Here is a 17,379-nt window from a genome sequence, read left to right on the forward strand (position 1 = left end):
TCTGCTAGGACAGTTGAAAACTCTGTGTTAAGTGTGCTCACTGATGCAAGTGAACCTTATCATTCAGTACATGCAGTTTCAGATAATCTTTTCCAACGAGTCAATAGAAAGGTTTGGATCAAAACTGTTGTCAATGGTCATGATGCAATGCTTCAATGGGACACAGGGGCTACTTGCTCTATAGTTGATTTGCAAGGCTACCAAAGTCTTGGATCACCCCCCCTCTTACCTGTCAGTACCCATCTTAAAGCATATGGGCAGAGTGAGTTACAGATTAAAGGACAATGTTCAGTTAGTGTGAAGGTAGGAGATGTGGAAAAACAAAATCTCAAACTTCTTGTTGTAAACACAACACAAGGCTCAAACCTTTTTGGTCTAGATTGGAGTGACAAATTCGGTCTCTCTCAGCAGGGGCTAGCTATATTGACACAGGGTAGTTGTGATGTTACCTGTACTGTCACAGGAAGTAACCCTATTGGATTTAGGGACAAAATCGCTGCACTCTCCTCTAAGTACTCTGATGTCTTCAAGACAGGTCTTGGCCGATGTAAAAAGGTAAAAGTACCAGTACGCTTGAAACCAGGAAGCACACCAAGCTTTTCTAAACCTCGTGTAGTGCCATTCTCTAGACGCCAAGCTGTAAAAGAAGAGCTAGATCGATTAGTTAAAGCTGGTGTTTTGGAACATGTGGACTTTAGTGATTATGCTGCTCCAATAGTAGCAGTTTCCAAACCAAATGGAAGAGTGCGTATATGTGGTGATTTCAAGATGTTGAACCAACAAATATCAATTGATCAACACCCATTACCAAGCCTTGAAGAGTTGCTAGAAAAGTTGAGAGGCGGGGTACACTTTTCCAAGATAGACCTGGCAGATGCCTACTTGCAACTAGAGTTAGATGATAATGCAAAGAAGTTGTGTGTCATCAACACTCAATGTGGTTTGTTTCGCTACAACAGGATGTGTTTTGGATTGGCATCAAGCCCTGCACAGTTTCAGCGATGCATGGACTCAATGATTGCTGACTTACCTGGAGTTGCAGCATACTTGGATGATCTGATTGTCACTGGTAGCAGTGAGAGTGAGCACTGGTCTAACCTCGACAAACTCTTAGCTAGACTACAGGAGTATGGGCTCCGCATACAAAGAGAGAAATGCGAGTTCTTTAAGAATGCTGTTGAATACCTAGGTCACATAATAGACAAGAACGGCAAGACTCCCTCGAATTCTGCAATAGAGGCTATTGAACAGCTTCCACGACCACAGAACTTACAACAGCTACAGGCGTTTTTGGGCAAGATCAACTATTATGGCTCATACATTGCTGACCTGTCTAGCAAAGCAGCCCCCCTCTACAAGTTTCTTCGTGAAAATGTCGAGTTTGACTGGACTGACGAGTGTGACAAGGCCTTCCATGTTCTTAAAGATAGTGTCATCAAGGCTACCAAACTTACCCATTTTGACCAGAGTAAACCGCTGGTTCTAGCAACAGACGCATCTAACTATGGAATTGGGGCAGTACTCCTACAAGAGGAAAATGGAGCTGAAAGACCACTAGCACATGCATCAAAGACATTGAGCGTGCACCAAAAGAATTACTCACAGATAGAGAAAGAAGCGCTTTCTATCATCTATGGAGTGACTAAGTTTAGACAGTATCTATATGGGAGACGTTTCACGCTCATTACTGATCATAAACCCCTGGTTGCCATGTTTTCACCAGAAAAGAATATTCCCGATTTAACAGCTCAGCGACTGCAGAGATGGGCCCTCACACTGATGGCTTATCAGTATGACATCAGGTACAAACCTACAGCACAGCATGGCAATGCAGATGGCTTGTCCAGGTTACCTATAGGGGCAGACCCGAAGTTTGACCATGATGAAGAGAAGGAGAGCATTGAGGTCTCACACACTATACAAGAGGAGCTCGATCATGGTCCCCTTGACGATGAGGCTGTTAAACAAGAAACCATGAAAGACACATCACTACAGATAGTGAAAGAGTGGATACTGAATGGCCTTTGGCCCAGTAAGCTTACAGCTAGCTATGAACATTTGCGGCCATATTGGAATATGAGGGAGTCTCTTTTTGTTCATGGGGAGGCTGTGCTTTTGCAACGTGATGGCACTACTAGAGTTGTCATTCCACAGGCTCTGAAGAGTAAAGTGTTAGACTTGCTGCATACATCACACTGGGGTGTAGAAAGAGTAAAACAGCTTGCTCGTCGATACGCATGGTGGCCTAGCATCAATGCAGACATAGAACAGCTAATCAAAGCTTGTGAACCTTGCCGAATCTGTGCTAATGACCCAGCCAAGACTTACCAAAGTTGGCCGTCCACCCAACTACCATGGGAACGAATTCATTTGGATTATGCAGGACCTTTTAAAGGTCAGATGTGGTTGGTTTGTGTCGATGCACATTCCCGATATCCGTACGTTGCTATGCTAGATGTAGGAAAAACTACTTCTAAGGACAATGTTGGCGTGCTACGACAGATCTTTGTACATGAAGGTCTTCCTCGGACTATTGTTACAGACAACGGCCCACAATTCGTGTCAAATGAATTTGACCAGTTCTGCACCATGCATGGCATTAAACATATAACATCTCCCGTATTCCATCCTGCATCGAATGGAGAAGCGGAGAGATTTGTCCAGACTCTTAAGCAATCTGTAGAGAAGAATTGTGCAGGAGGGGAGAAAATCAAGACTGCCCTACAACTGTTTTTAACCACTTACAGATGTTTACCTCATCCCTCTTTGAACTGGAAATCACCTGCTGAAGTTCTACATGGACGACAGCCGAGAAATACTCTGACCTTGCTGAAACCAATTCAGAACAAGAAAACTCTTTCACCAGGTCAAGCATCTTCTACATCATCACGGTATGAAGTAGACTCTTTGGTTTATGCAAGGAACTATAGCTCTGGACCTAAGTGGATACCTGGAACGATAATTAACAAGCTGGGTAACATACTGTATGCTGTGCGAACAGACCGTGGTGTATGGAGACGACATGCCAATCAGCTACAAGCTAGACTTCAAGTTAATGATACATCGACCAATGACAATATCATCACAGCTTCAAATGATCTTAACATCCAACCTGCCCAATCTGTACCTGATGAGAAGCCAGTACAAAGTCCCAGATATCCTACTCGTAATAGAAGACGACCTGATTACTATGACAGTTCTAAGTTCTAACAAGGTCATGACTAACCATAAACTCAGAATAGTGAGGGAGATGTGTTACATATTAGCTGTGCAGTCAGCTTTCTTTTAGCTGTGCTATAATCGCATAATTGTCTAATAACCCATAGCTATGGGCTTGCTAACTAAGTCAGTTCCTTTATGTGCTTCTTACCTGTTAGCTGTGTTTTCTGTGATACAAGACTTATTGTGATAATACAATACAACAACTACAATACAACACATAGAATAGTATTACATGCATAGAAGTGTTACATGCATAGAATAGTGTCACATGCATAGAATAGTGTTACATGCATAGAATAGTGTCACATGCATAGAATAGTGTCACATGCATAGAATAGTGTCACATGCATAGAATAGTGTCACATGCATAGAATAGTGTCACATGCATAGAATAGTGTCACATACATAGAATAGTGTTACATGCATAGAATAGTGTCACATGCATAGAATAGTATTACAAGCATAGAATAGTGTCACATGCATAGAATAGTGTTACATGCATAGAATAGTGTTACATGCATAGAATAGTGTTACATGCATAGAATAGTGTTACATGCATAGAATAGTGTTACATGCATAGAATAGTGTCACATGCATAGAATAGTGTTACATGCATAGAATAGTGTTACATGCATAGAATAGTGTTACATGCATAGAATAGTGTCACATGCATAGAATAGTGTTACATGCATAGAATAGTGTCACATGCATAGAATAGTGTTACATGCATAGAATAGTATTACATGCATAGAATAGTGTTACATGCATAGAATAGTGTTACATGCATAGAATAGTGTCACATGCATAGAATAGTGTTACATGTATAGAATAGTGTTACATGCATAGAATAGTGTTACATGCATAGAATAGTGTTACATGCATAGAATAGTATTACATGCATAGAATAGTGTTACATGCATAGAATAGTGTTACATGCATAGAATAGTGTCACATGCATAGAATAGTGTTACATGCATAGAATAGTGTTACATGCATAGAATAGTGTTACATGCATAGAATAGTGTTACATGCATAGAATAGTGTTACATAATAAACAAAGGTACTACCTCCCGGAGGAGAAGAGTGACTCAATTCGAGTTTAGACTGTACAAACTGCTTGTCCTTGAGAGGTATCTTTTGTGAATAAGGAGAGGCAGCGGGTGCTGTTGGTAGCATTGGACTTGGCACGACATTATTACGAATGGGATCACAAATCCTTCCTTTGATAATGTCAGTGTTTGCATTGTTATTCACATTCCTCTCCATGGACTGTGTGATGAGTACACGTAGGCAGTGTTAATATTAATATTACCACTTGTGTTAATATTAAATAGTACACTGATACACTTTTATTTTATGAGTGTTGAGAAATCACCGGTGAAATCACAGTACCACTAACTACATGTATTGTAATCAGTACAACTAGCTATTATAATCAGTACCACTAGCTATTATAATCAGTACCACTAGCTATTATAATCAGTACAACTAACTATTATAGTCAGTACAACTAGCTATTATAATCAGTACCACTAGCTATTATAGTCAGTACAACTAGCTATTGTAATCAGTACCACTAGCTATTATAATAAGTACCACTAACTATTGTAATCAGTACCACTAGCTATTGTAATCAGTACAACTAGCTATTATAATCAGTACCACTAGCTATTATAATAAGTACCACTAGCTATTGTAATCAGTACAACTAGCTATTATAATCAGTACAACTAACTATTATAGTCAGTACAACTAGCTATTGTAATCAGTACCACTAGCTATTATAATAAGTACCACTAACTATTGTAATCAGTACCACTAGCTATTGTAATCAGTACAACTAGCTATTATAATCAGTACCACTAGCTATTATAATAAGTACCACTAGCTATTGTAATCAGTTCAACTAGCTATTATAATCAGTACAACTGGCTATTATAATCAGTACCTTTAGCTATTGTAATCAGTACAACTGGCTATTGTAATCAGTACAACTAGCTATTATAATAAGTACCACTAACTATTGTAATCAGTACCACTAGCTATTGTAATAAGTACCACTAGCTATTATAATCAGTACAACTAGCTATTATAATCAGTACAACTAGCTATTATAATCAGTACAACTAACTATTATAATCAGTACAACTAGCTATTGTAATCAGTACAACTAGCTATTATAATCAGTACAACTAACTATTATAATCAGTACCACTAGCTATTGTAATCAGTAACACTAGCTATTGTAATCAGTACAACTAGCTATTATAATCAGTACAACTAACTATTATAGTCAGTACAACTAGCTATTATAATCAGTACCACTAGCTATTATAATAAGTACCACTAGCTATTGTAATCAGTACAACTAGCTAGTATAATCAGTACAACTAGCTATTATAATCAGTACCACTAGCTATTGTAATCAGTACAACTAGCTATTATAATAAGTACCACTAACTATTGTAATCAGTACCACTAGCCATTATAATAAGTACCACTAGCTATTATAATCAGTACAATTAGTTAATATAATAAGTACCACTAGCTATTATAATCAGTACTACTAGCTATTATAATCAGTACAATTAGTTAATATAATAAGTACCACTAGCTATTATAATCAGTACTACTAGCTATTATAATCAGTAACGCTAGCTATTATAATCAGTACCACTAGCCATTATAATCAGTACCACTAGCTATTGTAATCAGTACAACTAGCTATTATAATAAGTACCACTAACTATTGTAATCAGTACCACTAGCTACTGTAATCAGTACCACTAGCTATTATAATAAGTACCACTAGCTATTATAATCAGTACTACTAGCTATTATAATCAGTACCACTAGCTATTATAATCAGTACCACTAGCTACTGTAATCAGTACCACTAGCTATTATAATCAGTACCACTAGCTATTATAATCAGTACCACTAGCTACTGTAATCAGTACAACTAGCTATTGTAATCAGTGCCACTAGCTATTATAATCAGTACTACTAGCTATTATAATCAGTACCACTAGCTATTACAATCAGTACCTTTAGCTATTGTAATCAGTACCACTAGTTACAGTAGCATAGAAAACACCTACCGCATGATCATAAAGAACTGACATGTCACCGCCAGGAATGGTTGGTTGCCCTGCACTTTGGGTGGTCTCGTCACTTGCTGGCCTCGACAGTAACAAGGATCTAGTTGGGCCTACAAAATTAATTATAGCCAGATGGTGAGGATGTTATAAAATTGGGACCGTAAGCTCATTGAAACATTGTAAATGGTGCTAGTAAAGGAACGGAGATGTTGGTGTAATGAACCTGAGTTTTGCCACACTGCTTACATTGAGCCCACATAGAGGTCAATAGTGCAGAAGAAAAGCAATGTGACAGTAAAATTTGTAAGAAAAACTGTGTAACACACTGAAATGAAAACCAAGATTGAAAATTGGAGCCGATAGAGTCTGGCAATTGTAACCGAGGAACTGTAACCGAGGAACTGTAACCGAGCAACTGTACCCGAGCAAAAGTACTGGAGCAACTGTACCCAAGCAACTGTACCCGAGCAAAAGTACTGGAGCAACTGTACTCGAGCAACTGTACCCGAGCAACTGTAACTGAGCAACTGTAACCGAGCAACTGTACCCGAGCAAAAGTACTGGAGCAACTGTACCCAAGCAACTGTACCCGAGCAAAAGTACTGGAGCAACTGTACCCGAGCAACTGTAACCGAGCAACTGTACCTGAGCTACTGTACCCGAGCAACTATACTCGAGCAACTGTACCCGAGCAACTGTACCCAAGCAACTGTACACGAGCGACTGTAACCGAGCAACTGCACCCGAGCGACCGTACCCGAGCAACTGTACCCGAGCAACTGTGACCGAGCATGTTGAAAAAGATTAAAAAAGGCCTCATCCCTGTTTCAAGATTTCTGGTTGCTGCAGAAAGGGAAATAAATCAAGCAGTTCATTGGGTGCACATGCGTATGAAATATTCGTGTACCTAAGTGCCACTAGCTGCGGTACTTTCCACTTGTGTCATTTTTACTTCTTCCCATTGATAAGCTTGTCGCTGCGTAGCTACTGCCAAACTTATGTACATATTTTCGGACATGTCCGATGTCCAATGTTGCGGAGAAAAAAAGCTTGCTGAATTTAGGGCCTTTACTCATAGAGAAGTTAGAATTGGTTGCATGGTGCTACAGGAGATCTTTGTTGCAGTCTGGGAAAGGGGGGATGTACCATCCAACCAGTCATAGTGAGAACAAACTGACTCAGAATAATCTGATGCAAGAGATGCTATAGGGTTTGCAAAGTTATAGTCATGAGCAAACTGGTAAAACATGTAATACTTGCATTAGTGTCTAGGCTCTATAATATGCACAATAGATTTACAATGTACTACAAGAGAACAGGAAATCTTAGATGATCATAATAGAAGCGAAAGAGAATACATTGAAAGAAAAGACATCATGGGAGAGGAGATTGAGGGATAAAAGATGGAAAGAGAAGTTTATATAGGGAGAAGTCAATTGCGAGAAAAGTCAATTGAGAGAGAAGAGATTGAGGGAAAAAAATAAAGAGAGAAGTCATGAAGGACGCAGCATAACAACTGAGCAATGAAACCAGATGTATGTATATACAGTCAAACATGGATAACTCGAACTTCACAGGGACCGAGCGAAAGTGTTCGAATTATCAGAGCGTTCGAGTTATCAGAGCACTGTCACAAGTCCATGTATTTACTTATTTATTAGTAGATACATGTACATATACAAACTATAATATAAATCAAAAGCAAAAAGGGCTTGTTTCAAATTAAATGCTTCTAATGTAAAGTTTAAAACGTTTTTATCAAAAAGTGTAGAGATTTTTCTATCACTTGAGATTGGTTTGTTGTTTGAGGTGATGTTATTGCCAGGACGTTTTTTAGATTGACATTGGCAAAACTTGATCGTTGTTGAAATACTCAAAAGAAAAGATATCTTTTTCTTTTGAGCGTTTTACCCACGATCAATTTTGCCGATTTTTCTTGAAGTTTATGCAAAGATTACCTCACTTTACCTTGCTTCCGAAGGGCAATCGCTAAGCAGATGTTTGGTATAAATCAAATTTCACCAAACCTTTAGAAAAGTCATTGACAAAAATATTTTGCCGATGGTGGTAATAACGGCGCTTATGAATTACGAAAAGTTGAGGTTTACCTCAATGGCTTGGAATAAAGTGATTTTCTAAAGCGATAACAACCGTTTCAGTAGACGTTGGGCAAAAAAACCGTTTGAGTTAACAGTGTTGAGTTGGAGTTATCTATAGCAATTTATCACTACGTGGGAACAGACCAAAGAAGCCGTTCGAGTTAACCATGTGTTCGAGCTATCCATGGGTGAGTTATCCATGTTTGACTGTATGTCTCAAGATGGAGTGTTGACATATAACCCTACATGAGACATGTAACCCTACATGAGACATATAACCCTACATGAAACATATACAATGTAACTCTACACGAGACATATAACCCTACATGAGACATATAACCCTACACAAGACATATAACCCTACATGAGACATATAACACTACATGAGACATATAACCCTACACGAGACATATAACCCTACATGAGACATATAACCCTACATGAGACATATAACCCTACATAAGACAAATAACCCTACATGAGACATATAACACTACATGAAACATACAACCCTACATTAGTCATATAACCCTACATGAGACATATAACCCTACTAGAGACATATAACCCTACTCGAGACATATAACCCTACATGAAGCATATAATCCTGCATGAAACATATAACTCTACATGAAACATATAACTCTACATGAAACATATAACCCTACATGAGACATATAACCCTACTTGAGACATATAACCCTACTTGAGACATATAACCCTACATGAGACATATAACACTACATGAGACATATAACCCTACATGAGACATATAGCACTACATGAGACATATAGCACTACATGAGACATATAACCCTACATGAGACATATAACACTACATGAGACATATAACCCTACACGAGACATATAACCCTACATGAGACATATAACCCTACACGAGACATATAACCCTACATGAGACATATAACCCTACTAGAGACATATAACCCTACATGAGACATATAACACTACATGAGACATATAACCCTACACAAGACATATAACCCTACATGAAGCATATAATCCTGCATGAAACATATAACTCTACATGAGACATATAACTCTACATGAGACATATAACCCTACATGAGACATATAACCCTACTTGAGACATATAACACTACATGAGACATATAACCCTACATGAGACATATAACACTACATGAGACATATAACCCTACATGAGACATATAGCACTACATGAGACATATAGCACTACATGAGACATATAACCCTACATGAGACATATAACCCTACATGAGACATATAACCCTACATGAGACATATAACACTACATGAGACATATAACACTACATGAGACATATAACCCTACACGAGACATATAACCCTACATGAGACATATAACCCTACATGAGACATATAACACTACATGAGACATATAGCACTACATGAGACATATAACCCTACATGAGACATATAACACTACATGAGACATATAACCCTACACGAGACATATAACCCTACATGAGACATATAACCCTACACGAGACATATAACCCTACATGAGACATATAACCATACATGAGACATATAACCCTACATAAGACATACAACTCTACATGAAACATATAACACTACATGAAACATACAACCCTACATTAGACATATAACCCTACATGAGACATATAACCCTACTTGAGACATATAACACTACATGAGACATATAACCCTACATGAGACATATAACCCTACATGAGACATATAACCCTACTAGAGACATATAACCCTACATGAGACATATAACACTACATGAGACATATAACCCTACATGAGACATATAGCACTACATGAGACATATAGCACTACATGAGACATATAACCCTACATGAGACATATAACCCTACATGAGACATATAACCATACATGAGACATATAACCCTACATAAGACATACAACTCTACATGAGACATATAACACTACATGAAACATACAACCCTACATTAGACATATAACCCTACATGAGACATATAACCCTACTAGAGACATATAACCCTACTCGAGACATATAACCCTACATGAAGCATATAATCCTGCATGAAACATATAACTCTACATGAGACATATAACTCTACATGAGACATATAACACTACATGAGACATATAACCCTACATGAGACATATAACCCTACATGAGACATATAACCATACATGAGACATATAACCCTACATAAGACATATAGCACTACATGAGACATATAACTCTACACGAGACATATAACCCTACTAGAGACATATAACCCTACATGAGACATATAACACTACATGAAACATACAACCCTACACGAGACATATAACCCTACATGAGACATATAACACTACATGAAACATATAACCCTACATGCGACATATAACACTACATGAGACATATAACCCTACATGAGACATATAACCCTACATGAGACATATAACCATACATGAGACATATAACCCTACATAAGACAAATAACCCTACATGAGACATATAACACTACATGAAACATACAACCCTACATTAGACATATAACCCTACATGAGACATATAACCCTACTAGAGACATATGACCCTACTCGAGACATATAACCCTACATGAAGCATATAATCCTGCATGAAACATATAACTCTACATGAGACATATAACTCTACATGAGACATATAACCCTACATGAGACATATAACCCTACTTGAGACATATAACACTACATGAGACATATAACCCTACATGAGACATATAACACTACATGAGACATATAACCCTACATGAGACATATAGCACTACATGAGACATATAGCACTACATGAGACATATAACCCTACATGAGACATATAGCACTACATGAGACATATAACCCTACATGAGACATATAACCCTACATGAGACATATAACACTACATGAGGCATATAACCCTACATGAAACATATAACCCTACATGAGACATATAACCCTACATGAGACATATAGCACTACATGAGACATATAACCTTACATGAGACATATAACCCTACATGAGACATATAACACTACATGAAACATATAACCCTACATGAGACATATAACACTACATGAAACATATAACCCTACATGAGACATATAGCACTCTGAGACATATAACACTACATGAGACATATAACCCTACATGAGACATATAGCACTACATGAGACATATAGCCCTACATGAAGCATATAATCCTACATGAGACATATAACACTACATGAAACATATAACCCTACATGAGACATATAACACTACATGAAACATATAACCCTACATGAGACATATAGCACTCTGAGACATATAACACTACATGAGACATATAACCCTACATGAGACATATAGCACTACATGAGACATATAGCCCTACATGAAGCATATAATCCTACATGAGACATATAACCCTACATGAGACATATAACACTACATGAGACATATAACACTACATGAGACATATAACCCTACATGAGACATATAACACTACATGAGACATATAACACTACATGAAACATATAACCCTACATGAGACATATAACCCTACATGAGATATATATCACTACATGAGACATATAGCACTACATGAGACATATAACCCTACATGAGACATATAACCCTACATGAGACATATAACCCTACATAAGACATATAACCCTACATCTACTATATAAATGGCAATCGTTGTCTATCTGTCCACTTTATAGAGTACCGTACTTTTCAGACTACTAGCCGCTACTTTTTTCTGATGGTTTATGAGCCATGCGGCTTATATAAGGGTGCGGCTATTCTGTAGTTTTTTCTTTCACCGCTAGGGTGCATTAACGGGAATCTCTGGTTAGCACACGCCTCTAACATAACCTAATATTCATCGTAAGATGGACGATAAATACTGATATGCTAATAATATCGTATCTTTTGGAGTTGATCTTTTCTCGATATATCTTTTCGATATATCGAGTTACCGATAACTCCCGAATATGAGTAGTATAAATAGGTTATAGAGCGGTTTTTTCTTTTTCGATTCGGTCGTACGAAGCAAACTTAATTAATATGAGTAAGTAGTAAAATTAACTTAGTATTAAATATTAGTAGTAAATTAAATAAAATGTACTATTCATTAAATAAATTAATAAGTAGTAAATTACATCTAATTAATATTTACTGCCAAAGTGTACCGGGAAGGTCATGTGAACATTTGTTTCTTGCAACCACTGGAAAAACGCTGTTATCTATATAGTAGATAGCTGAAATTGAACATATGACGGAGTCTATATATTCTGAACAACAGAATGTTGCGGAGGTTGACTCACAACATTCATATGAAGAAGAACCGTCAATAACATTGATTTATGGGCTGCAACCACGTCAACATGAACTAAGCTAAAGTTACAAAGGGGAAGAAGTCTAGAATCTTGATATTCTCCCAAACGACATCATCAGTCTAATTCAACATCTTTTCTACCTTTGCGTCTCAGGCTAGAACTTCCAGGTTTAAGGAAAGATCCAATAAGATTGTTACACGCTGGCAGAGCATCTCTAACTAACCAGAGGTGGGAGATTTGGAGGAAAAAAAGATATTCTTTTGGAGTCCGGATTTCCAACGTGGTGGATGCACTGGGATCAAGAGCAACTCAAGAACGCTACTTGAATTATAGGAACTTTGAACTCAAGGTACGTTGAATTATTATTGCATTTATCAGTAACGTGATTGATTGAGATAGGTTACGCTAGGTTTGATATAGTGTTGTTATAGCATTGCCTTAGTTATAATAGCAGTAAAGGAAGCTATAACAATATCGTAAATTTTGCCAAAATGTGAACAAAACACTGTTATTCAAAAAATTCATTGTATCTATACTCTGTGCATTGATAAAGCGATGTGAAGCTACGAAGCGATCCGCTACAATGTTCCTTATTCTTACAAAACCAATACTTTCACCACCATCAGAGCCAGTGCTGCTATTACTATTTTAATGCTATTTGCTATTTCTGCGTAATCACAAAAATCTGAATCGGCTATAATGTCATCAACATGAGTAATTATTTGTTTTAAATTGTAATTAAACTGTTTGTTTTTAAGTTGGAAATTCTCAACCAAAATATTAAAATTAAATTTTAGGCTAATTTTACAGAGAAATCTTCGGCCAACACTGTCACTACTATGAAAGCCCTAAAGATCGTTGGTTATATTATCAACGAATAATAAAATTCAGTTACTAGCAATTGCTGGGAAAGGCGCAAATATGCGTCTACGGCGATCGACCATAGAAAACGCATGAGTCTACTTCAGTGAAAGGGTTAAAAACGTTGGATTTGCCACTGTTTGTAATAGTAACTATGTACATTTCCTCCGCAGCTGAGTTACTTTTACTTATTTTCCAGCTATGAGTACTACAAAACTACAGCTACTACAGAACTTGCACGGGCACTCCGAGCGTTGCGATAGGCGATGGTAAAAAGAAAGCGAGCAGCGTATATTACAAAAAAGCACACCATCTTATTCACTTTTAAAAATGCTTGAAGCAGTACAATTTGTGCCTCCCAAAAAGCTTACTGTCCAAACACAAGAACAGGTTGATTCCCGTAGAGAAAAAGACCGAATTCGCAAAGCAGCAGCTAGACGAGCAGAAACTACAGAGCAAACACAGCTACACCTACAACGAGACAGAATAGCTACTGCATCTGCTAGAAGTGCAGAAACTGTGGAGCAAACACAGCTACGCCTACAACGAAACAGAATAGCAGCTGCTAGAAGAACAGATACCACTGAACAAACACAGGTACATTGAAGGCAGGCCAGAATAGATGCTGCAACTGCTAGAAGTGCAGAGACTAATGAACTGACCCAACAGAGACTCAAACGGCTCAGAGCAGCCGCTACATCGGCCAGATGTGCAGAAACCTCCGAGCAGATGCAGCGGCGACAAGAACATGACGCACTAGCTACAACAGCTGCTCGGCGAGCTGAATTTTCAGAGCAGATGAAACGGCGACAACAGCAAGATGCACTAACTACAGCAGCTGCTACCAGGCGCCGTGTATGGACATAAAACTTCGCACTTGACTACAGTCCTTTAATACAGTATAGGGCCAAATTTTTCTATGGGACAAATGTCCAAAAATGCTCCAGATGTAATGCCTTACGTTGGAAAGGCGAGAGGCCATATATGTAGTTCATATAGTAGATTATATTGATAATACATTTATCAACACAACCACATTAATCCTCCACAGTTTGTATATACCATGTCAAAACACAAGATATAGACAAAGAACTGGTGAGTCATGATTAGTGTTTCAAGCACGTAGAAGTCTCAATTCAATAACTGCTGGTGATAGCTTAGCAGTGCAATAGCAAAATATTTTCTAGAATTTCTTAAAATATGTAAAATTACAATATGTAAAACTTTAGAATACTGCCAGTTTGAAGAACTTCAGTTTGCCTAGCAATGTCAATTTCATTATCAGTTCTGTGCACAAAATTAGGACAATTCCGATTTGAATGGTTCGAGACTGATGCATTGTAGACTAGCTGTAGAACACATTGCATATTACCATTGGTCTCTCCAAAATTATTGACATGTACAATTGCATATGTGTATGCAGTCAGATCAGCACAAAAATTTCAGTAGATTGGATATTTGGAGTTGTTTTACAGTATGAAAGACAACTCTCAATAAAACTATTGCTTTATGTAAATCTGTTTTCGAACACGGGTAATGCAGCTAGTGAGACATACCCTAGGACACTTATATTTCGCTAGTACTTAGTTTCGTGAGTAGCCCACAGAGGAAAATTTCGAAGCAACTTAATTCCGCAGCTCTAATGAGTGCGAAAATATAGTGATGTGAAAATAAATGCAGTGGAACAAACATAATTATATTCCTCAGGTTCAGTTCACCGATAAAAAAATTCAATTTGCGACTAGTTTGTAATTGTGAACCGCAGGTAGAATGATGTGGGCAAGGTCGATAATGCAATTTGATCGCTTGCTGCCATTTGTTTCTTGGACTATCAACAGGCCAGTTTTCACTGGGGCAGCTGGCCGGCTGAGCCACCCCAACATTTTGGGAATTTTTTACGGTAAGTACAGTCCAACTCGAAAAACTCGCCCTCAGATAAAATGTAACATTTCATCTCAAACACAAGGTCAACTCAAACGGATTTGTTTGGTCAATTCCAATGCAATGATAAATTTCTTCAGATAACTCGATCTCAACATCCTTTATTCGAAAAGTTATTTGCCCAACGGCCATGGACACGGTTTTTATCGCGGTAGAATGTCACTTCATTCCAAGCCATAGAGACAAACATCAACTTCTAGTAGTTCTTAGGCATCATTATTATCATCATCAGAGGCAAAATATTTTTTGTTAATGACTTTTATAAAGGTTTGCAAAAGATTCAGTTTTATCAATCACCCGCTTGGCCGTGTCCCATCGAAAGCGTAAAAGCCTCCGAATGAACTTAAAATAAAATCCGCAAAATTGATCTTTGTTAAAACGCTCAAAAGGAAAAGATGTTTTTTTTTCTGAACGTATTAACTGCGGTCATGTTTTGCCTATTTTAATTTAAAAACGTCTCGTCAGTCACATCACTTAAAACAAAACAAATCTAAAAAAAATTACAAGTTATTGAAGAGGTGTCAGTGGTGAATCCAAACCTTTCCAGAGCCATGCTGCTTGTGTAGTACTGCGAGTGTCAGTGCATGTGTCTTATTTTTTTTCAACACACAGTGCTCACTGCATTGAGTGACGTCCCCAGCAAACGATAACGCTAACTAATGCATGTGCATTGACATCAAATTCCTATCATTATAAATCATTCCTAATGGGAAAATAATCCTAAATAATTGCAAAATAATAACGTAATAAATTTTGACAGTAAAATTATTTTGTTGGTTTATATTTTAACGATGCTATAGTGGTCGTTGAAACGTTAAAATAAATGTCGTTATAAAATTCAATTATACAGTATCAATGAACAAAGCTATTTAGTTTCGCTTTTTCACTCGTTTGTTATGATAGTTTAGTTTCGCACATGAAACTTTCACCAGAGGATGACACCGCGAAAATAGACGAGACGTAGAACCGAGACGAGACATAGAACCCTACATGAGACATATAACCCTACATGAGACATATAACTCTACATGAAGCATATAATCCTACATGAGACATATAACCCTACACGAGACATATAACCCTACATGAGACATATAACCCTACACGAGACATATAACCCTACATGAGACATATAACCCTACATGAGACATATAACCCTACATGAGACATATAACCCTACACGAGACATATAACCCTGCGCAAGACATATAACCCTACATGAGACATATAACCCTACATGAGACATATAACCCTACACGAGACATATAACCCTACATGTAACGCTACGAATATATCAAGCAAAATACTGTAATAAAACCATATCCTTGAAAATCACTCATTAATCTCGCCGCAACAAAAGACGCTCCTCAAACTCTGCATTGCAATATTTTATCTTTTTCTATCTATATATCTCGAAAATTGTCTGTATGAGTGCTTCGGTATGTCCAGCTAGAGCAATTAAAATTTAGGAACTAAATATCCATTTCATGCTAGATTTGAACTCTTGGAAATTAAAAAGTTTCAAACCATGCATTTAACCAATGAGCTATACGGTCCTTAGATTTTTAGCGAACTTATTTTACATTATACCGTGTACCGTATGCAAACGCTGAATGTGCACTTCTGATTATTAACTATTATTACCTTTTGCATTTGTTATTTTTGAAATTTTTTAAAAACTAATTTTAGGCTACCATCAACTATTTTTTTAATTTGTAAATTGCCGTTTCAACTTGAAATGTGTTGTTATATGTACTTCTATTTTTCATAGAGTGAATTGTTAAATCGGTATAGGCTAATACTTTTTACGCGGACATTTGTATCTCAAGTGGGAATAGCCT

The 17,379-nt window shown here is 37.4% G+C and overlaps 1 protein-coding gene across 1 annotated transcript in view; it reads right to left on the reverse strand.

Moving 5' to 3' along the window:
- Positions 1–17,379, reverse strand: part of LOC137396368 (uncharacterized) — an 82,603-nt gene that overhangs the window by 11,898 nt on the left and 53,326 nt on the right. Inside the window, exons 10-11 of the mRNA XM_068082613.1 lie at positions 6,324–6,433; positions 4,290–4,491 (exon numbers count right to left, since the gene is read on the reverse strand). Coding sequence (XP_067938714.1) covers positions 4,290–4,491; positions 6,324–6,433 — 312 coding nt within the window. The remainder of the gene's footprint in view (positions 1–4,289; positions 4,492–6,323; positions 6,434–17,379) is intronic.

This window comes from Watersipora subatra, chromosome 5 (genome assembly GCF_963576615.1).
Source record: "Watersipora subatra chromosome 5, tzWatSuba1.1, whole genome shotgun sequence".
Taxonomy (NCBI): Eukaryota; Metazoa; Bryozoa; class Gymnolaemata; order Cheilostomatida; family Watersiporidae; genus Watersipora; species Watersipora subatra.